Source organism: Stegostoma tigrinum, chromosome 2 (assembly GCF_030684315.1).
Source record: "Stegostoma tigrinum isolate sSteTig4 chromosome 2, sSteTig4.hap1, whole genome shotgun sequence".
NCBI classification, from domain to species: domain Eukaryota; kingdom Metazoa; phylum Chordata; class Chondrichthyes; order Orectolobiformes; family Stegostomatidae; genus Stegostoma; species Stegostoma tigrinum.
This window is the reverse complement of record NC_081355.1, coordinates 67132715-67156359: the sequence shown is the minus strand read 5'-3', so window position 1 is coordinate 67156359 and position 23645 is coordinate 67132715. Positions and strand designations below refer to the sequence as shown.

Here is a 23645-nt window from a genome sequence, read left to right as displayed (position 1 = left end):
CAGAATTGTGTAAGTGAGTAGTTCAGATTGTCTACTAATTTCATGGAGTCTGGTCTGTTTTGGTAAATGGGCTTCATGTCACCTTGGAGGAGTCGGGAGCTATGGGGAACCTCCAATCCTAAGTGGGGAGCCAAGTAAAAGTCACCTGGTAACTGGAAGTCTTTTACTGACAGTCTTTGAAATACATAAAACACCTGACCTTAGTGGTTGAATATGTGCATTTTAAATTTTATGTACTTTAACTGCAATGATTAATTGAAAAGCTCTTTCCAGCAAAGGTAAGTCAACCATCAAATTAATGAAGATTATGTCAGAGTTGGCAAGCAATAGCATTCTTATTCCAAATAAGAAAGTGCCATAGTGCATTCAAAACTATAGAACATTGTATTGGGAAACTCTCCTGTCATGTTTTGAACTAAGATTTAAATATTTGATGATCTTTAGCCTTGAAAAAATTGTCTTGGTGTTGAACATTAACTAAATATGAGCATATGGTAGACTGACAGCCTGCATGCAAAGGAAACAAGATATCAACTGCACCTTATAAATGGGTCATAAAGGATTTCTGCTTCAATGGACTCCACTATTAATATTTTCCAGGAGTTGTTTTGATTGTTAATGCCCTTATGAATGATGGTTGATTTCCCAAGTGTGCAAAAACAGTTATCTTAATGGGAATGGATATGATGCTTTTTTCACATTTTTAATGGTTAGTATGGTTACATAGTTTTAAGAAGTTATTTAGGAATGTCTGTTGATGTGTTGAAAATAAACAGGTGTTTGTTCTTTTAACAGATTGATCATATTAGGTAGTGTTGTAGAACAGAGGGACCAAGGTGTTCAGTTACACAATTCTCTGAAGTTTGCATCACATAGAGACGAGATGGTTAAAAAGGCATTTGGTATGCCTGCCTTCATTGCTCAGTTCTTTGAGTACAGGAGTTGGGAAGTTATGTTGAGGTTGTGCAGGACATTGGTGAGGCCTCTTCTAGAATACAGTATAATAAAATGTGAGGCTGGATTAACACAGCGGGCCAAGCAGCATGGCCCGCTGTGTTCATCCAGCCTCACATTTTATTATCTTGGAATCTCCAGCATCTGCAGTTCCCATTATCTCTGATACTATCTAGAATACAGTGTGCGGTTCTGGTCATCCAGCCGCAGGAAGGATATTATTAAGCTGGTGAGGGTTCAGGAGAGATTTACCAGGATGTTGTTCGGTTTGAGTTATAGAGGAAGGCTGGATAGGCTGGGACTTTTTTCACTGGATCATAGGAGGTTGAGAAGCGACCTTATAGAAGTTTATAAAATAATGAAGAGTACAGATAGGGTGAATGGTGGCTGTCTTTTCCCTAGGATGGGGGAATTCAAGATAAGGGGGCACATTACTAAAGTGGCAGGAGAGAGATTTAAAAAAGACATGAGCGGCAACTTTTTTACACAGACGGTGGTTCGCAAGTGGAATAAACTTCCTGAGGAAGTGGTGGATGTGCGTAAAATTACAATGTTTAAAAGACATTTAAGTAAGTACATGAATAGGAAAGGTTTGGAGAGATATGGGCCAGGAGCAGGCAGGTGGGACTAGTTTAAGTTGGAATTAAGTTTGGCATGGACTAGTTGGACTAGAGGGTCTATTTCCATGCTGTATGACCTCATAACTCTATCTGAAAATGATGAATTTAATGAACTACAGAGAATCAGGCTGGAAAATGGGATGACCTGCTATGAAGAACGGTCAATGGACCTGAAATATTAATTGTGCTTTCTCTCCACAGATGCTGCCAGACCTGCTGCATTCTTCCAACAATTTCTGTTTCTGTTACCTCTTTCAGGAGCTGATACAGACACGATGGGTCAAATGGCCTTCTTTGGGACAGTAAAGTCAATGATTTTATCATGTCAGGGATTTACATTTTTTGAATGGGTTTCATGGAAGAGTTTATGCTTCTGAATAATGAAATACGAGTCTGAAAGTTCTATTGAATTGTTACTGTTTACTCTTAATGTGCATTTTAAAGATATCTCGAGCTTTGTTCTGAGTGGACACTAGGGTAAGTGACTATGATGGTCACATGCTGCAGCAGGGAGGCAACATGAAAATGCTATGTTGGCACCAGGGGTATTGAGGGGTATTTGGAGGTTGGGGGATGGATCGACAGCTGAAGCTTTTGGGGTATGATAGTCATCAATACAACTGGTTCCTCTACTTTGAGTTGGATAAATATCCATATTCAGCCAACATTTATAACAGTAAGGCTAGCTAAGTTACGAATGAACAGCTGAAATTGTAGTCCTGACAATGAAAACTATTAGATGGAAATAATTTAAAACATCGATATAGAAGATTTCAATTGATGGATATATCTCTATTCACTTTAGTAGTGTGTTCCATTGTGGGATTTTTATTTCGAAGGAAGATTGTTGATACATTGGAAACAAATAATCTCTGCAGTTGTGTGAATGATGATCTTGTGTTCTGCCATTGTTTGAGGGCACCAGTACATGTTTCTGTCAGTTATCAGCAGTCCATTCTATAGTTTTTAGAACATGTTCCATCTAACTAGGTCAAAGTCCCTGTCAGGAGAGGTGAGTATACTGATCTGCCAGCCTCCAGATGTGGTGAACCTGACTCAACATCAGTTTGCCTTCCCAGAACAATAATATGATGAGTAGGAGCCCTTTACAGGAGATGGCTCTGCTAGATCAGGAAGATACCAGCCTCCACTTTCCTGCCACCTCCACAAAAATCTGCTTCTGAAGTTTTTTTCCGGACCAATTTATTTGTCTGCACTAGGTCAATTTGTATTTCAGCACCACTCCAAAGGCACTGACAGTCTTTCTCACTCAAATGATAATTTCTCAAGGAGAAGCTGTATCAGTGAATCAGGCTTTCCATTCTTAGGTACATATTCTTTTGGCAGTTGGTTAATTTATTTTGCTGCATTTCTAGCCTGAGGATACCAAGGTAACTCAGCAAAAACTAAATAGGGATCCAATGATGATGGAAACTGCAGATGCTGGAGAATCCAAGATAACAAAGTGTGAAGCTGGATGAACACAGCAGGCCAAGCAGCATCTCAGGAGCACAAAAGCTGATGTTTCGGGCCTAGACCCTTCATCAGAGAGGGCTCCTGAGATGCTGCTTGGCCTGCTGTGTTCATCCAGCTTCACACTTTGTTATAGGGATCCAATGCCACTTCTTATGCATTTACTTCAGAATCACTGAGGACAGGCTTCAGGATAAACAGAGTTTTCACATTCACACTGCAAAAGGGAATGCGAAGAACTCCTGTAATGAACACTGTAGAACAGAATCTCTAAAAATGCTTTTAATTTGTAGAAACAATGTTGTACATTTAATTGGCACCTTACCTTTTACCTCAATAAGGTCGGTTTTCCAACATTCATTGTTACATAAAAAATCTAAGAATATACAAAACTTGGAAATGGGTAACTTTCCAGTCCCTCAATGGACATGGTTAAATGTGGCATAGAAAATGATGTAAAGTATTGAAACAATAAGATACTTTTTAGTATTGCTTTGTAAAGGTGACTTCAAGTGGATATTGCAATTGAGGATCAGTATGTATGTGCAAAATAGCAGAAATAGCTGCAGTGGGAAGTTGCTTTGACAATTCAATGGTAAATTTGTTGCATGGTACATTATAGAGCCCTGCAAGTCAAAAACTCGCAAATTGGATATTAATCTATAACGAAGTAGCCAGTCGAAACATTGCAGTCCAAACGCTACAGTCAGACTCACAGGGCATGAGTTTTGCCTGTTTATGTGAGGCAAGATCACATCACAAGATCTCAGATGACATCTTCCAGCAGCAAATCATTCATGAACTGCCATCCATAACATCAAGGGGCTATCCCTGCAGCCAGCCCAGTGTGTTGTGCACATACATTTCCAATCACTGCCAGGACTTGAACACTTTTGATAAAATTCTACCTCTTGTTCTTGAGCAAGGCCTCTCACTCTCTAACTATCTTAGGCCTCCTTCAATTTAATATTATGTGTTCACTGATACGAGGAACTAGTGAACACAGACTGAGCTACCACTCACAAGTCATTTGCTTATTGATTGCAGTGAGAAATAAAATAATTGTATTTCAGACATCAACGTGCTATAATTTCATGTACACACATTTATAAGACAGTAGAAAAAGGTAAAAAAATGAATGATTAGATACAAGAGCTTTCACTCTGGATTGACTTGAATACTAAACCAAAGGTATTTTAAAAAGAACTTACAATGAAGCATCCAGTCTTATTTGAACAAGCAAATAAACGCGGCTGAAAGTCATCTGCACTGCTTTGCAACAAAGCTGAGGTTTGATACTCTTTCTTGCCACCAAGTGCATTCCAAAACGCATCTGGTGAGGGAAACATTTTAAAAATATTCACAAATAATTTATATACAAAAACGTAAATTAATGTGCTTTATATCCTATTGGATTTCTTATGGGTAAATCTTACTTTTATTGGCAAAGTCTGATTTGTGTTGAATTATTTGGAGAGGTTTTTTTTGCTGTGAAACTTAGCAAGTTTGCTTGTCAGATCTTCCCAAACTTGCCCTCATTAATTACTTACCGGCCCGTACAGGATCTCTCGTGCCCGATTTCCCTTCCATCTTATCACTCTGCAGCTATCTGCTAGAACACCAATATCCTGTGCACCTGTTCATCATTAAAAGCCCTGAACAGTTCTAAAAAAGAGTCATATTGGACTTACAACATTAACTCTGTTTCTCACCCCACAGATACTGCCAGGCCTGCTGGATTTCTCCAATATATTCTGGTTTTTTTTGTTAAAAGCTCATTGTGCACCTGGATGAGAACTGTAACTGCCCTGTTTGTCAAAGAAAGGGAATATGGCACTGTGGTTCTCAAACAGGGACCTGGAGATTCTGGTGGATAGGATGGTCCAGAGAACAGGTGTCCTTTTCCTGGACCCTGCATCACCAGACTCTGCAAGCCTGTTCTGAGGTCACCATTCAGGTCGGGGCGATCTGTAGAGTGTGGAGGAATGGATAACAGTGCAGAAAGAATGTCAATGACCTTCAACAAGGTGAATGCCACTCGTCTTTTCATGCCTCAGACCTAGTCTATCTTTGCTCCTGCACTCATCTCCCACTAAATTTCAGGCTTTACCACGCACACTATTGTATGTAAAATATTCACAAACACACTCCTGTTTCCCCCTCCACACAATCTCCCATGTGATTAACCCTGCATGCCCCGTTCTAATTTCTCTCGTGGCCCCCTTTTGCTCATTATAGCAGAAGACAGCCCATAACAGGGCAGTGGGTGGGAGCACATACAGTGGGCTGGTATCTAACATGATGAGCAGGAGCCCTTTAAAGGAGCCATCTCCTTTAAAGGGGTCCTGCTCACCATCTGTGTACTCACCTCTAAAAGATGAAAATCCTGGTCCTTATAGGAGAAGTGAGAAAAATGCCACTTCTGACTAGATGCAGAAATATCCATGTTTCATCAACTGAGTAAATGCCACTGTCCATCCCACAGAAATGAACACATTAACCCTGTTGTCACTCTCACCAGTGCACACCACTTCTAACAACTGACCAGAATGTCTTCATGTCTCCTTAGTCTTGCAATTACTGCTGTCCTCTTCATGGCTCTCCCAGACGTGCCATTCTCAACCTCTGAGGATGAGGGCACGAAGGCTTCAGAGGAAGCATCAGCAAAGCTACCTCTTGCATTCCCCGCCCCCATGAGCCTAGGTACACAAACCTTGGTGTGAACGATTATGATCAAGAGTGATGGTGCAAGATGCTCTTGGTATTGAAATGAGCATTGCCAGGTATCTTGTCTGATTCTGCCACACATCTTACAAGTTGTTCAGATCCTGAAAAGATTTCATCCTCTGATATTTTACAAACAAAATGTTCATTCACAGATGGCAATCTTACCAGGTTCTTCCCCTTCACCAATCCTGGTTGTCTTGCATTGTAGGATAGATGTAAGATATTTAGCTCCATTCTCTTCCTCACTACTGGCTCCTTTTCCAATCCAAAGATATGCGTTGTTTGGTAGTTTTAACACAAAAGCATCATTAGAGTTCAGAGACTGAGCATCCACATCAACCTGATAGCAGAACAGACAAAAAAAGGCCATTGAATCTGTGCAGTCATCTTTCATTAGTTTGCATGTCAGGTAAACGTTACAGGTGGGTACCAGTGACCTATCGCTGAGAGATAAGCTGAAGTACAGTTTGCCATTTATAAATATAAACAAAATATCTACAATGGAAAAAATGCGAATGTTTAACCAATGAGTTAGCAACGTTATCTTGGATATCTTATTACGAGGATAAACTGTGTTAATTTTTATTTACTATGGTTGAGTTTGGAAGGAGAATGCTAAACAACAGTAATGGTGATATTCTTCTCAAATACAGGAGTGATTTCAGAAGACCTGAGCAATGCAAATAAAATGTCCCTTTTTAAAAAGGGACAGGCATGAACATAGCAACTGGCCGGTCAGCATAATATCAGAAGGAAAACAGTTAGAGCTCAATCTGACCATATTTTGAAAAGAATCATTTTAATTGAGTTACATGAAGGGTTTCTGTCCAGGCCGAGAAGGTTTTCTCATGAATAATCCCGCTGCCATCTCATTAATTACCTACCAAGCTCAATGGCACCCCTCTCTCTGATGTCAGCCTGATTCCACCACTTGCCACAACCGCAAGTACTTTGCACTTCAGGAATATCCTGAATATCCAATCTACAGCAAGAGCGCTACCTTTAGAAGGCCCAGTCAAGCACTGTCTGCCTGGATCTGCACTGCATGATGCATGGCATTTGTCCTGCTCATAGCAGTTAAAATGATATCAGTGACCTGTTTCCAGACAGGGGTTTGGAGGCCCCGGTGGATGGATTGCTGAGATGAGTGATGTCTACTTCCCACAGGAGGTCTCTACACCAGGCCTTGCCGGCCTGGTCTGCAGTTGTCGGTGCAGTCTCAGCTTTCCGGAGGTACACTCAGCTCTGTAGAAGAGGGTCAATGATATTCTCCACCCAACAGAGGTGTCATCACTTGTTCTCTGCTCTTTCCCACTTATTCTTGGTCTGCTAATGTTCACGCCTCCCACATCTACTCCCTTGCTCTATTGCATGGTAGATTTTCCCTCACTTGCTTGCCTTTATTGGTCAGTGCATTGAGTATAGGAGTTGGGAGGTCATGTTGCCGATGTACAGGACATTGGTTAGGCTGCTTTTAGAGTACTGAATGTAATTCTGGTCTCTCTGTTATAGGAAGGTTCATAGGGAAGGGCTCAGAAAAGATTTAGAAAACTGTTTCCAGGTTAGGAGGGTTTGAGCTATAGGGAAAGGTTGAATAGGCTGGCGCTGTTTTCCTTCGAGTGTCGGAGGATGAGGGGTGACGTTACAGAGGTTTATAGAATCATGAGAGGCATGGATAGGGTAAATAGATAAGATTCTTTCACTGGGGTGAGGGCAGCTAAAACAGGAGGGCATAGGTTTAAGGGGAAAAATTTAATTAGGATCTAAGGAGCAACATTTTCATGCAGAAGGCAGTGTGTGCATGGAATGAGCTGTCAGAGGAAATGTTGTCGGATGGTATAATTACAACTTTTAAAAGGCATCTGGATGGGTATACAGATAGAAAGGGTTTAGAAGGACATGGACCAAATGCTGGCAAATAGGAATAGATTTATTTCGGACATCTGGTTGACATGGATGAGTTGAACAGTATGGTCTTTTTTACATGCTGTATATCTGTTGGACACTAAGACTCCGAATTCCTCCACAAAATTTACTGGGTGAGGGGTGGGGGTCCTTTATGAGCAGTCACCATGTAGGAAGGACAAAATGAAATGTGTAGCAGGGCTGGTGGTCTGCATTGCCTTTAACATGATTTGCATGTAAATTAATCAACTGAAAATTATGAGTGATTTAATTGTGATGGTTCATTAATGAAAATTGCCACAGGTGATTTCACAGAATTATTGAATCCTACTGTGCAAAAAAAGGCCATTCAGCCCATTGAGTCCACACCAACCCTCCCATTCAGATCAGTCTCCCACTGTGTCTCCATAACCCTGCATTTTTCATATCTAATCCACCTCGTCTGCACAACGTTTGACACAATGCGGCAATTTAGCATGACCAATTCACCTAATCTGCACATCTGTGGGAGATCTGTGGGACTGTGGAAGGAAACTACAGCACCCGGAGGAACACAGGGAGAATGTACAACTCCACACACAGTTGTCTAAGGCTGGGATCGAACCGGAGTCCCTGGCACTGTGAGGCAGCAGTGCTAACTACTGCACCCCCATTTACCCTTTGCTGATGGGAAAAACCATTCGGTTGTGTATGGCAATAGTTCTAGATAGAGAGAAAATAAAACAGAAATAGAGCAGCCCGCTGAGAATAACTAATTTTCCTTTGCTATCGACCTTTCCTCTATTCTCCCATGACTTACACCCTGTTGCATTCATCCTCATCCTGGCCTGAATCCCTCACTGATCCTAAGTCTCTGGTGGAAGCTTACTAGAAGCTATCACTGTTCCCCAGGAAATAAGGATCAATGGTGTGAATCATCTACTATAGTCCAGGATGAGTTGTCAAACCTCCAAAGCATTCCATCAAGTTTGAAAGCTTAATCCTGTCAACTCTGTTATGCCTGTTTGCCTACTTACTGAAAATAATGTCATGGGACTATGTACAACCATAATTCCTCTTTGGGGTAAGTTTTTACCTTTGGGAATAGGGGGATGTTGTGTTATGATTCACGGTCAGAGATATGTTTATGATATCAACACTGAATCAAAGCACGTGACCTGAGAGTACAAAGGTCGCACACTCCATGTTAACTTGGATCACTTCAAAGACGACATTTTGATTGGGTTGGAGGGAGTGCATCGCTCTTTGTAACTGAATAGTTTCATATGAGTTTGGAAATGGATGTGTCCGTGAATGTAATATTAGTACAATTTAGTGAGGTGTAATGAACATCTATTGAATTCTCCAGTGACACCTCATCTAAGCCCTTTTTCCTCTGTTGTGACGTGCAACAGAGGAAGTGTTAAAAGATACCCTGCTGGAGGCAACCCCACCTCAACATCTCTCATTGGCAGGGATTCCCACTCTCAAGAGCTTCCAGTCATTGTAATTAGTTTTTAATTTCAAAAGTCCCTAGCAGTGCCAGAAGTCCCTAATGGACAAAGTTGAGACTGCAGGCTAGCCCATGAAGGAGGTCCAATGGATCCCAAATCCAGATAAACAGGAAGGCATCAGGCAAGAAGTAGTATTAAACAAACTAATAGGCCTAAAATGTAATAAGTCCCCTGGTCCTGATGGCTTGCATCCTGGGATCCTGAAAGAGTAGCTACAGAGTTAGTGGATGCATTGGTTGCAAGTTTCCAAAAATCTTTGGATTCTGGAGAAGTACCAGAGAATTGGAAAACTGCTGCTGTGATACCCCTATTCAAAACGGAAGAGAGACAAAAGTGGTGATTATAGGCTGTGTAGTTGTTATTGAAAAGGTATTGCTGAATATCTACAGTTGAAAAGCCTTTTTAAGGAAGCTTTTAGAACTTTTTTACAGAACTTTTAGAAAATCATAATCTAATCAAGCAGAGTCAGCATGGCTTCATGACAGGGAAATTATGTCTGACTAATTTATTAGACCATTTTTGAGGAAGTCTTAACCAATGTGGATACAGGGGAACCAGTAGATGGGCTTCCAGAAGACACTCAACAAGGTACCTCACGATAAGTCATAACAGCACGCGGTGTTGGAGGTGGCATATTGACATGGATAGAGAATTGACTGATGGGGAGGAAACAGCCAATGGGGATAAAAATTAATGGCTTGGAAGAAGGAAGTGAATGCACGCTAACCAAATTTGCGGACAAAAATAGGTGGAAAGGCAGGTTGCGCGAGGTATACTAACAGTTTACAGAGATATTGCTTGGTAAAGTAAATGAACAAAAAGTTGGCAAATGGAGTACAATTGGGGAAATGCGAAGTTGTTCATTTTGGAAGGGAGAACAAACAAATAGAACATTATTTAAATGGAGAAAACCTGCAGAAATCTCCAACACAAAGGCACTTGGATGTACTTTTGCATGAAACACAGAAAGCTAGCACACAGGTACAGCAGTTAATCAGAAGGCTAATGGAGCATGCATCTTTAGATGATACACGCATACTACTGAGTGTGAGTAGTGAAAGCAGTGATTGCATGTGGATGTGATGCCAATTAAATATTTTATTATACTCCTGACTTGTTCTGTGTAGATGGTGGGCAGGTTTTGGAGAATCAGGGGGTGAGTTACTCACAGCAATATTCCTAGCCTTAGACCTTTGTTTGTAACCATGATGTTAATGTGCTGAGTCCAGTTCAGTTTTTGGTCAATAGCAACTCCAAGGATGTTGGTAGTTGGGGATTCTATGATGGTGATATCATTAAAATCAAAGTACAATGTTAGATTCTCTCTTGTTGCAGATTGTCATTTCCTCACATTTATGAATGTTACATGTCACTTGTTAGGCCAAGCCTGGATACTGTCCAGATCCTGTTGTATTTGGACAAGGACTGCTTCAGTATCACATTGACAACTGAGTAATTAAAACAATGACTCCCATTAATGTCTGCACATCTTTGAATGACCTTCCTACCTCCACAATTCTGGTAATAGTAGCCAGATTCCTTCGGATTTGAAAGAGGCGCTTCGAAGGGACAGGGGATTGTCCTCCTTTCCGTGATGTTCCATCCTTATAAATAATAAGTGGCTTGTCTTTAAATAAGCTTAGCAGATGAGATGGTTCCTTCCCTTGTGTCACCCGAACCTTTAGAAGAAAGAAGAACAATAGCAAACTAATCCAAAGTGATAAATTCTGTGCTCTAAAATACTGAAGCAGTCACATTAATACTAATTTCTGCACTAGTACAATTAATGTCTTGCTCATCAATTATTTGGTTAAGCTACTGTGCAGTCATAAACAACCACCAGCATTCTTTTCATTACACTTACATTTCAATTTTTGCACAAAATTACTCATGGTTTCAGCATAGATACATGCAATCTCTTTGTTTATGCAACGAATACTTGCATCAGTCAAATGCATATCAAAACATAATCATAAAACAAATCAAATCTTTGGAATTTCAAGCAGGTCTAAATGATATTTGTTACTTTGATAAAAAAAGGTTCTTTGATTTGTATCATGCTTTATTGACTAACAGGTTACACACTGTAAAATCGTTGTCAAAAAATTGATCAGTATTATTTGATTGTTATTACATTTTATCCTTTACATGAGGTTTGCTATTGCCCTCACACAGCCTCCACTCAGGCTGCAGTGTTGTGATGTTAATGAGCAACTTAATAGTGCCAGGGAATTCGAATCCTTTTCTTTTTGTTTATCATATTTGGGTGTCGCTGGTAGGACCAGCATTTATTACCCATCCCTAATTGCCCTGCAGAAGATGATGGTGAACCGTCTTCTTGAACTACTGCAGTCCTTTGGGTGTAGGAACACCCATCATGTTGCTAAGGAGAAAGTTCTGGTATTTTGACGTAGCAACAGTAAGGAAATGGCGATCCAGTTCTAAGTCAGGACGGTTGTGGTTTTTAGGGGAACTTGAATTTCTTGTTGTTTCCATTCATCTGTTGCCCCTTTCCGCCTAAATGGCAAAAGCCACATATTTAGAAGCTGCTGTCAGAGGACCTTAGGTGAGTTACTATGCATCTTGGAAGGTGGGTACACAGTGTTGCTCCTGTGCATTGGTGGTGAAGGAAGTGATTATTGAAGATAATGGATGGGGTACCAGTCAAGTGGATTGCTTTGTCCTGGATAGTGTTGAGAGTATTGAGTATTGTTGAAGTTGCACTCATCCAATCAAGTGATGAATATTCTATTACACTCATGACTTGTGACTTAAAATTGTGGAACAGGTTTGTTCAGCCAGGGGATGAGTTATTCATTGCAGAATTCCTTGTTTCTGGCATGGTCTTGTCACCAGAGTAATTATGTGGCTCATCCAGTTCTGTTTCTAGTCAATGGTAAGCCCCAGAATGTCAATAGTAGGTGTTTCAGCATTAGAAATATCACTGATCGTGTTTGCACTATGGCCTTTCAAATGTTCTTCTCAGCAGTTTTTTAATGTCTTCACAGCCCCGACCTCTATCAACCTTTAAAGAAGTGAATCCCAGGTACACACTGCTCCTCAAATTCCCTTCAAACCTCCTGCTCTTTACCTTAAAAATCTGCCCCCGAATGATGACTCTTCCAAAAAGTGGAAATTTTTCCCCTCCTTACCCTATCTACACTCCTCACAACCTGTACACCTCAATCAGATACCCGCACCACCTTTTCTGCTCTGAGCAAAATACTCCAGCCTATCTAGTCTTTCTTCAAAGCTGAACTGCTCCAGCCCATCCTGGTCAATTTTTTCTGTACACTTTCTAGTTCAGTCCCATCCTTTTCGTGGAACGGTATCCAGTTGTGGATTACCCAATGTTAATCAACAGCTCTATTATAACCTCCTTGCTCTTGTATTCAATGTCTCAACTAATTAAAGGCAAGTATCCAATATGCGCTTTTAACCACTATAGCTAGCTGTTTTGTCATCTTAAAGGATCTCTGCACACTAAGGTCCTTTTGAACTTCTGTACTTCACTGTGCACTCTCTTGCCTTATTAGTCCTCCCAAAATGCACCTCACACCTTTCAGGATGAAATCATATTTTCCACGGTTTAGCCCATCTACATCATCATGTAGTCTAAGGCTCTCCGACTTGCAGCACCATAGAGTCATACAGTCAAAGAGCACAGAAACAGACCCTTCGGTCCAACCAGTCCATGCCAAACATAATCCCTAACTAAACCAGTCCCCCCTGCTCCTGGTCCATATCCCTCCAAGCCTTTCCTATTCATGTATCCACCCAAATGTCTTTTAAGGCTGTAACTGTACCCGCATCCACCACTTCCTCAGGAAGTTCATTCCACATGTGAACCACCCTCTGAGGAAAAAAATTGCCTCTTGAGTCATTTTCAAATTTCTCTCCTCTCACCTGAAAAATATTCCCCCAGAATTGAAATTCTCCATCTTTGGGAAAAGACAATTATCGTCAACTCTATCTATACCTCAGATTATTTTATAAACTTCTACGAGGTTGCTTCTCAACCTCCTTCACTCCAGTGACAAAAGTCCCAGACAATCCAGCCTTTCTTCATAAATCAAACCTTCCAGACCCAGCAACATCCTGGTAAATCTTTTCTCAACCCTCTCCAGCTTGATAATATCCTTCCTATAACTGGGTGACCAGATCTGGACACAGTATTCCAGAAGAGGCCTCACCAGTGTCCTGTACTACCTCAAAATAACACTTATCTACCAAAATGCAGTACGTTGCATTTATCCAGGTTGAACTCCACCTGCCATTTTTCAGCTAATTGATCCATTTGATCAAGATCACTTTGCAATATTGGAGAACCTTCTTCACTGTCTACAATGCCAACAATTTTGTTGTCATCCGCAAATGTACTAAGCGTGCTTTCTATATTCTTATCCAAATCATTGATATAAATGACAAACAAAAGAAGACCCAAAACCAATCCCTGTGGAACACTGCTGGTGACAAGCCTCCAGTCTGAGAAGCAACTCTCCACCATTACTCTCTATCTCCCACCATTAGGCCAATATCTACAAATTTACTGATCGTACCTATTACTTGTGTCAGGATAGTTAAAGCACTCTAAAACAATAAGAGGCCCAGCACTGAAATCTGGTACATCACTAGAAGCAGGCACCCAGTCACACAAAACACCCTTTAACCACCAAGTTCTGCTTCCTGCCACTAATCCAATTTTGGATCCTATTTGTACTAGTTTCCATTGAGCTCTTAGCTTCTTAGCCAGACTGCCACTTCAGCCCTTGTCAAAGACCTTACTGCAGTCCATGTAGACCCCATCAATTGCACCACACTCATCTACATACCTATCTATATATAATCTAATTGAAAAATTCAAATTTGTCAAAGATGATCTTTCCCTTTCAAAGTGATGTTGACTGTCCTTAATTAATCCTTGCCTCCCCAAGTGGAGATCAATTCTGTCTTTAGGGTTTTTTCCCAATAGACTCATTAGCCTGGTTTATCTGTACTACCCTTCATGAATAATCATACCACATCAGCTGTTATCCAGTTATCTGGCACCTCTCCTGTGGTCAGAGAAGATTTGATTCCTAGTAATGCAAAGTAATGAATTGAGGACTGTGAGTGCAAGGGTCATAGATAGGATGAAAATAAATATTTCTGAGTATTTTGTCAGTCAAGGAGGAGCGCTTTAGCTCCAGCTGCTCGTGGCCTCACCAAAAATGATGTGCTCTTTCCCAGTAAGTGAAACAAAACTGAAAAACTCTGGATGCTGGAAAACAGGGAAAAAAAGACAGTAATTGCTGGAGAAACTCAGCAGGTAAGTGGCATTTGTGGAGAGAAAGCAAAGTTAATGATTCAGGTCCTGTGATCCTGCTTCAGAACTGATTGTACTGAGTAAACAGTCGGTATGCATTTCCCATTTCCCTATTTCCCAGCCTGTGTTGTGACTGGCCTCTCAAGGTTACTAAAAGGACTACTAACTAGTTTGTTCACTCCCAGTTCAAACTGAGAGAATGTGTGCATCACAGGCTGTGGTCATTTGTGTCCACAAATTACAGATCATGTCTTATATACTGTAGGAGCAATCTTATAAAATTTTATTCCTGGCATAGAGTGGCTGCTTCGATTGTTACAGCATGTTTTTAAATAGCAAGTGAAGAAAATCCAAACACTTCAGTTTCTGATTTTCACTAGGTGGAAGTGATGACTTTGAAAATACATACTTACAACATGGTTTCCTTTAGGCTTGACTGCAATCCGAGCTGTAACCATTATATGATCTGTTGCCTTCTTACTAAAGCAACAAGATCATCTTAATATTTGGTAATCAGGTTTTATTTCTCTGGTAATGTTTGTAGTTCATTTGATGCTTATACAATGACAAATGATTTGTCACTAGTAATCTTTAGCATTGAGACAGACTGACCTACATTTTGCAGAAACAAAAACAGAAATTGTTGGAAAAACACAGCAAATCTAGCTGTATCTGTGAGAGAAATCAGAGTGAATGTTTCAGGTCCCGTAATCCTTCAGAACAGTTCTGAAGTAGGGTTATTAGATTCGAAGCGTTAACTCTATTTTCTCTCCACAGATGCTGCTAGACCTGCTGAGCTTTTCCAGCAATTTCAGCTTTTGTTGCTGAATTCCAGCATCTGCAATTCTTTTGTTTTTTTTTCTACATTTTACAGAGGCTGTTTTGCAACTATAATTGTCAATTCATCTCTACACTTTCCTTTAGAGCTTTATAATCTCATTAAGTCAGATTATTTTCTGAAATCCCATTCAGATATCTTTACAAGCATGAGAACCAGCCTCTTGTAATTATATTTCTTCTTTATATTGACAGGAGTTCTCAATGATACAACATTGACAATTGCTTATAACCAGAAGCACTTACTTGAACAGCTTGCCCACCGAGTGACTGATCGAGATTGACTGTGAGGAATGCTGACATGGTCAGTTCATCTTTAGTTGCGTGGGCTCCTTGCCTGAAATAAATCAAACTGATCTAATGAATTCTCTTTTCCTTCATAAATGAAGAGAATTTTTTTAAAGATAAAATTGGAGGGGATAGAAATACAGTATTTGACATCTACGTGAGGCCAATCTTTCAGTCACACGCAAACTGCTGCTTAGCTACCATGGGGTCATTTCCACTTTGGTCAATGATGATATTGAGCACCTGTATAGTGGCTGTAACAAGGCCAGTCAAAATATAAGTTCCTTGATTGGGGCTGTTAATCAGATCCAATCAGGGAGCCCTGGCTGACAATTATAATCAGGAGTGTCAGACATCTTGTTTACTCTGACACCTGGCACTAAGGGAGCTGGATTCGTGTCAGGAATTCTGTAAGTGTAAATAAAGGGTTATGGGATACTGGCCCCTGTGAAATTATTTCAGTGGCGATGAGAAAAGCATGGTCCTGAAGAAATTCATTCATCTTTGACATGGGCTAAGTATTTCTTGCATTACACCATTATTTGGAAAACTTGACTTGTTCGGTCCTGCTATTGAAGACTAAGCGCAGTACATGTGCAAATATTGCTCGAAGGTTTCAGGATGCCTTCTGAATATTACTTTTCTTGCCTATAAAAGACGAATGGGAGAAAAAGACAAAATTTAACTGTGCTCTGAACATTTTTAAAAATTCATTTACGTAAGTGGCTTCTTTCATTTTTCCCATATGTGGAAATTTACACTGTTTGTGACACGTAGCAACTCCAATTTGGAAGCAGTGCCAAAAATGATAATAGAACAGCATATACACTGAGTAGGGAACTTAAATATCCACCACCAACAGTAATTCAGCAAGTCCGTTACTGAATAAGCTGGCCAATTCCTCAAGGACTAGAATTCCTGAATTCGTGCTAGAGTGGACTTTTATAAAAGAGTAAGGGAATTTGCAGTAAAGAAATCCTTTACAACCTGTTAGTGACATATCTATACAAATGCACCTGTCAATAACAGAATTTGTAGGAGTGACCACTACAATGTCTTTGCAGAAATGAAATCCAGCCTGTACATCAAAGATACTCTGCCACAATTTGTATGGCACCACCACCATGTAAAGTGAGGCACTTTAGAGCAGAAGCCTTAGCATATGCAAACTTTTATGCAAAACATTGGAATCAAGCTACAGGAGATAGGGTTAAGTCATTCTACAATCAACACAGAACAGATCAAAGCTCTGCAATTCTGCCACATGCATCCATGAATGGTAGTGCACAATTAAGCAAACAAAGAGGAAGCAACCCCATAAATATTCCCATCCTCAATATTGTGCAGTAAAGCACAACATTGCAAAAGATGATGCTCAAGTATATCCATCAACATAAGCTAGAAGTGCCAAGAATATTGATCCAGCTTGGCCTCCTCTCGAGGACCCCAGCATCACACGTGTCAATCTTCAGCTGATTCAATGTAATTTACATAGCATCAAGAAATGCTGGACACACCAGCTACTGTCAAGGCTATAAGTTCTGAGACTATCCTGGCAGTAATTTTGAAGACTCCCGTTTCAGAAGTAGTCAATCCTCTAGTCAAGCTGTTTTAGTACTTTAACCTCTACCCAATAATGTGGAAAATTTCTTGAGTAATCTACTCCATAGAAAAAACATAGCAAATATAATCTAGCCAAGTGTTGTCCGATCAGTCTGCTCTCAATCATCAAAGTGACAGGACATGTTATTGATATTGTGATGAAGTCACACCACAAAAGCTGCTTACTGATGTTGAGTTGGATTCCACCAAACATTCCTTAGCTTCTTGTAGTGCTTAGTGGTATTGATCTGTATTTGATTCTATTGGCCTGTTCACTGATCTTTGTTATAGTGCCTCATTTACAAACCTCATTGAGATTTTGTGAGAAGGTGACCAAGCATGTGGATGAGGGTAGGGCAGTTGACGTGGTGTACATGGACTTCAGTAAAGCCTTTGATAAAGTTCCACATGGTCGGCTATTGGAGAAAATACAGAGGCATGGGATTGAGGGATATGTAGCACTTTGGATTAGAAACTGGCTTTCTGTAAGAAGGCAACGAGTGGTAGTTGATGGAAAATATTCAGCCTGGAGTTCGATTACTAGTGGTGTGCCTCAAGAATCCGTTTTGGGACTCCTGCTGTTTGTCATTTTTACAAATGACTTGGACGCAGGCATAGGTGGATGGGTTAGTAAGTTTGCAGATGACACGAAAGTCGGTGGAGTGGTGGGCAGTGTGGAAGAATGTTGCAGGTTGCAGGGAGACTTGGATATACTGCAGAATTGGGCTGCAAGGTGGCAAATGGAGTTCAAAGCAGATAAATGTGAGGTGATTCATTTTGGGAAGAATAATAGGAAGGCAGAATACTGGGTCAATGGAAAGATTCTTGGTAGTGCGGATGTGCAGAGGGATCTTGGTGTCCATGTACATAGATCCCTGGAAGTTGCCAGCCAGGTTGATAGTGCTGGTAAGAAGACTTACGGTGTGTTAGGTTTTATTGGTAGAGGGATTGAGTTATGGAGATGTGATATCATGCTGCAACTGTACAAAACACTAGTGTGGCCTCACTTGGAATATTGCGTGCAGTTCTGGTCGCCCCATTACAGGAAGGATGTGGAAACATTGGAAAAGGTACAGAGGAGATTTACCAGGATGCTGCCTGGTCTGGAGCGCAGGGCCTATGAAGAAAGGCTGAGGAACTTGGGTCTGTTCTCATTGGAGAAAAGAAGGCTAAGAGAGGATTTGATAGAGACATACAAGATGGTCAGAGGATTAGATAGGGTGGACAGTGAGAGTCTTGTTCCGAGGATGATGATGTTAGCTTGTACAAGGGGGCATAGCTACAAATTGAGGGATGATAAATTTAAGACAGATGTCAGAGGCAGGTTCTTTACTCAGAGAGTGGTAAGGGCGTGGAACGCCCTGCCTGCCAATGTAGTTAACTCAGCCACATTAGGGGCATTTAAACAGTCCTTGGATAAGCATATAGATGATGATGGGATAGCGTAGGAGGATGGGCTTAGATTAGTTCACAGGTCGGTGCAACATCGAGGGCCGAAGGGCCTTTTCTGCACTCTATTGTTCTATGTTCTATGTTCTATGCCTGAATGCTTAATCCTGTGGATATTGCTGGTGAGTCAAGGGTCAGGAATTGCAGTTCCATTTTATACTTCTGATAGTCAAAAGAGCCACTTAACAGAAAAAAGAAACAACCATGGACAACTAATGGGATAAGGGACAGCATAAAACTATACCCAATGCAATTTAATACAGCACAGAAATGCGCCCTTTGGCCCACTAATTAAAAAGAAGAACTCGTAAAAATTCAAAAAGCAACACAGGAACTGTAAAATGGGAAAAATGCAAAGACCAGGAAAGGCCTACAAAGCATCTTATGAGAGCTATTAAAAAGCATTATGAAAGGAACTTGCAAGGCACATCAAAATCAATAAGAATAATTTTAAAGTTATATAAAGGGAAAACTCGCGGTCAGGAGCAAATTTGACTGACCAAGGACTGAAAGAGGGGGCATTTTCAATGACTATAGAGAAAAGGCACTTGTGTTGAGTAATTACTTTGCCTCAGTATTTACAGTGGAAAAGAAGTCCTGAGAAAATTAATATCATGAACAAGGTCTAGATAAAATCAATGTAAGTGAAACATCAGTTATAAAGAATTGAAGAGTGCCAAATGCCCAGGACATGTTGGTTCCATTGAGGGTTTTAAAGGAAGTAGGGGATTATATTGTAGATGCCTTATAATAAACTTGCAAAATTCCCGTGGGGCAGTAGTTGTTTCTCTGGTTTGGAAAATTTCACATGTCACTCAGTTTTTTAAGAAGGGCAAAGGAGAAAAATCAAGGAATTCCAGGTCAGTTAGCTGAATAGCAGTGGGAGGGAAATTATTAGAGAGTATAATCCAGGAAGTAGTAAGAGCATACCTCAAAAATGTTTGGTTCAATGGGAGATCCAGCATAGATTCATGACAGGTAGGTCATGCTTGAGAAGTCTCGATGATTTTTTTTATAAGTAACTAAAGGAGTGGACAGGAGAATGCCTTTGAATGTTGTTTATATGGACCTTCACAAGGCATTTGATAAAGTCAAACATAAGAGACTGTTAACTAAGGTATATGCGTGTGGAATTGAGGGAAAATTACTAACATGGCTAAGAAATTGGTTGAGTGGCAGGTGACAGAAAGTTTCAATAATGGTCAGGTACTCAAGTAACTGGACGTGATGCTGGTGTCCCACAAGAATGTGTGTTACGGCCTCAATTATTCTGATTATTAATCAACAATTTGGTTAATGGCCTAGAAAGTCATATATTCAAATATGCTGATGACATACAAAGTTAGGCAGCATTGAGACAGTGTAGATAACATCATAAAATTACAAAGGGTTATTAGGTGAATGGTTAAATCTGTTGCAGATGGATTTCAACATAAGCAACAGTGAGGTTATCCATTTGGATCAATAAAAGATAGATGAGTGTACTTTCTAGATGTTATTAAGTTAAATATAGTGGATATCCAAAGAGGCTTGGGGGTTTGGGTGCATTGATCTTTACATTGCAAAGAACAGGTACAGAAAATAATCCAGAAATCCAGTGGACTGCTGGCCTTTAGATCTAGAGGTATCGAGTATAAGGACTCAGATGTTTCAAACATTTATACAAAACCCTAGTTAGACCCCCCTTTTAGAGTATTATAAGCAGACTTGGGTACCACATTTTAGGAAGGCTACATTGGCCTTGGAGTGAGTACAATGTAGGAATAAAAGAATGATACCTGGGCTTCAGGGGTTAAGTTATGAGGAGATATTAAGGCCATTAGACCATAAGATTTAGGAGCAGAGTTAGGCCATTTGGCTCAATAAGCCTTCACCAGTCGATCATGGCTGACATACTTCTCAATTCCATTCTCCTGCCTCCTGCCTCTAACCCTTGATCCCCTTATAAATCAAGAACCTATCCATCTCTGCCTTAAATACACCCAATGTCTTGGCTTCCACAGTCTTCTGTGGCAATAAGTTCCACAGATGTACCACCTTCTGGCTGAAGAAATTTCTTTTCATCTCAGTTCTAAAGGATTGTTCCTTCACTCTGAGGTTGTGCCCTCAGGACCTAGATGGACATCCTCTCCATGTCCATTCAATCTGGGCCTCTCAGTATTCCATTAGTTTTAATGAGATTCCCCTTTATCCATCTTAACTCCATTGACAACACACCCAGAGTCCTGGGGCGTGCTCCTCATATGACAAGCCCTTCATGGCAGGACCAATCTTGTAAACCTCCTCTGGATCTCCTCCAAGCCATCCTTCTTTAGATGCGGGGCCCAAAAGTGCTCACAATATTCCGAATGTGGTCTGGCCAAAGCTTTATACAACCTCATCAGTTCATCTCTGCTCTTGCATTCTAGCCATCTTGAAATGAATGCGAACATAGCATTTGCCGTCCTAACTATCAACTGAACCCACATGTGAATGATTTGTTTTTATTGTCATGTGTAATCAACAATGAGAAAAAACAGTAAAGTACACTGAAAAGCTTTTCAACAGTCGCCATGTTTTGAATCTCAGCCAGCTCATTATCAATGTTGTCTGCACCATTATCACTTCTCCACTACTATACCACCGCCTACCCCAGACCCACTAATGTCAGAGTCACATCTCTTGTCGCTGGGCCAATCTTGCTGATGGCGCTGTGTTGCCCTTCCACGCCACCAATGTTGGACCCAACGAACGATGAAGTCACTGATCCACAGAGGGCATCTTTCATCACTGGGCCTACCCTGCTGATGTCGTTTTTGCCGATGCCTGGTCCCACGTTCAACCCAGCAAAGTAAGTAAGGGCTCATTTGAATCTGCTCTGGGCTTACTTGCTACCACTACGAGCTCTGTGCTGGACCCACTTGCCACCAGTGCTGAAGCTGTCTGAGCTCAGAACGATAGGTACGTAAAGGAAAAAAGAGAAGAAAAAGAAACAAGAAATGGGAAAAGAAAGAACGGAATAGTGGTCGGAGCGGACGAGCCTCGGATCAGGAGGCCTTCTCCACCGTGATCTTATTAACCTTATTACACAAATAAGATCTGTTTTCTCCAGATTTTAGAAGGTTGGCAAGGGGGGGGGGGGGGAATCTGATTGAAGTCTTCAAGGCAATAACAGGAAAAGACAGGGAAGATAAAGATAAACTATTTTGGCAGATCCCAGAACTAGGGGGAACAGTCTAAACATTAGGGCCAGGCCATTCAGGGGAGATGTCAGAAAGCACTTCTATACACAAAAGGTGGTAGGGGTTTGAAACTTTCTTCCACAAATGACATTTGATGCCATTACTGTTAATTGTTAATTTGTTAACTTTAAATCTAAGATAGATACATTTTATTTAAGCAAAAGTACTAAGGCAGATAAGCCAAAGGCTGGTATTTGGAGTTAGGCCACAGATCTGTCATGGTCTCATTGAAAGGTGCACAGACTGCTCATATGTTCTTATGTTCATTGACGGAACCTTGTAACATGTAATTTCCACAACTTAGTGAACTAGGAAAGCAGGCACATTGGAATACTACCACCTGCAAGTTCTCTTTGATGCCACACACTATCCAGACTTGGAACTATATTGCCGCTCCTTTGTTATTGTTGGAAACTTCCTTCCGAACAGCACAGTGGAGGTACCTACAACACACAGACTTCGATGGTTCAAGTAGGCAACTTACCACCACCTTTGTAATGACAGTTAGCGATGGACAAGTTTGTCGAGGCTGCAATGCCCACATCTATGAAAGAACAATGACTTCTGTGTGGAATGTTATTTTTATTGTTTTGCCAAGTGTTTGCTTTTGTTTCCGTTCCAAGTGCTTTCTTCAGTTAAGTGCTCTAGGGCATGATGGAGGTCAATGTCAAAGTGATGAGCACTGCTCATTTCTTCACTGTCCGTCACTAGACAGTTGTATTAGACATGACAGACAACATCAAACTTCCCCAAGGAAGAAGCATTCCATCTGGTAGGCTCACTTCGAATTGACAAAACCCATTATAATATGGCTGTTGCATTTTATATTGCCAACCGTGGAACTGCAATCTTCTGCCACTGACTTTTGAAAACCCACATATTGATTGTTTGGTTTATGCTAACTTTTCTTTAATTGTATGAAATATTGATTCAAATCTGAACGATTCATTGAATTCCCACTAACTGGTTATAAATCGGTACTGCATTACATCATGTTGAGATCCTGTACAAAATTAACACTTGAAAGGACATTTTCAGTTTCTGTGCTTGATTCCCCACATACAGCAGTTTTAAAATGTGTTATCACGTGCCTGAGGTGCACACTGCTTGTAATAAATTTATCAGCATCCTACGGTGAAAAGAACTTGCATTGGCGTTCAAGCTGCCAGCAGAATAGCTTAATGAAACCTGGCTTGAAAGTAACATGGATCCTATTGGTTCAGTGGTAAGTACTCCCTTATGAAATCAGAATTGTTCCTTTGAATCTCACAAATTAAGTTTGGATTTCTATGGTCACAGGCTTCCTACCATGATGTTTTGCCAATTCATCTCCTCCCACAGTATTTGCCTCACCTGTTAAGCTGACAGCCTATGTTCAGTCACAACTACCAATATTCAGTTTGCAACAACTGGCCAGGGATTCACCTAGGTGTTTGGAGTAGACAGCTGGCTGATGCATGTAAATGAGGCCTGGTCGGTAAAAAACTTTGCAAGGAATTAAAATTTTCCTTTACATTTTTCACTCTCTCCATTTGTGAAGGCACTGATTCCATTTAATGTACAATTCTACAGGTAGTAAGTATTCATTCATATTTCACTCAATTTTTTTTTCAATTCTGAGCATAAGGTGGGTTTTCAATCTTGAAGCTGTCAAATCTGAGTCTGATCTCATCTTCACATGATGTGTACACTTCTCAGCTTCAATATCTACAGTGGAAACCGGAGATGGATTTTGCTCTCCCTAACCAAGAAACACTTAATGAGATGTTTT

General features: G+C 40.6%; 1 protein-coding gene and 1 long non-coding RNA gene across 3 annotated transcripts in view; one reads left to right on the top strand and one right to left on the bottom strand.

Annotated features, from left to right (window-relative positions):
• LOC132210950 (uncharacterized) overlaps positions 1–2191 on the top strand; it is a 28555-nt gene extending 26364 nt beyond the window's left edge. Inside the window, exon 3 of the long non-coding RNA XR_009447204.1 lies at positions 1776–2191. This is a non-coding gene — a long non-coding RNA (uncharacterized LOC132210950). The remainder of the gene's footprint in view (positions 1–1775) is intronic.
• Positions 1–23645, bottom strand: part of scin (scinderin) — a 117069-nt gene that overhangs the window by 18702 nt on the left and 74722 nt on the right. For both annotated transcript variants that reach the window (XM_048556190.2, XM_048556199.2), the window contains 4 exons: positions 15561–15651; positions 10681–10851; positions 5940–6114; positions 4259–4380 (listed from right to left, as the gene is read on the bottom strand). In XM_048556190.2, coding sequence (XP_048412147.1) covers positions 4259–4380; positions 5940–6114; positions 10681–10851; positions 15561–15651 — 559 coding nt within the window. The remainder of the gene's footprint in view (positions 1–4258; positions 4381–5939; positions 6115–10680; positions 10852–15560; positions 15652–23645) is intronic.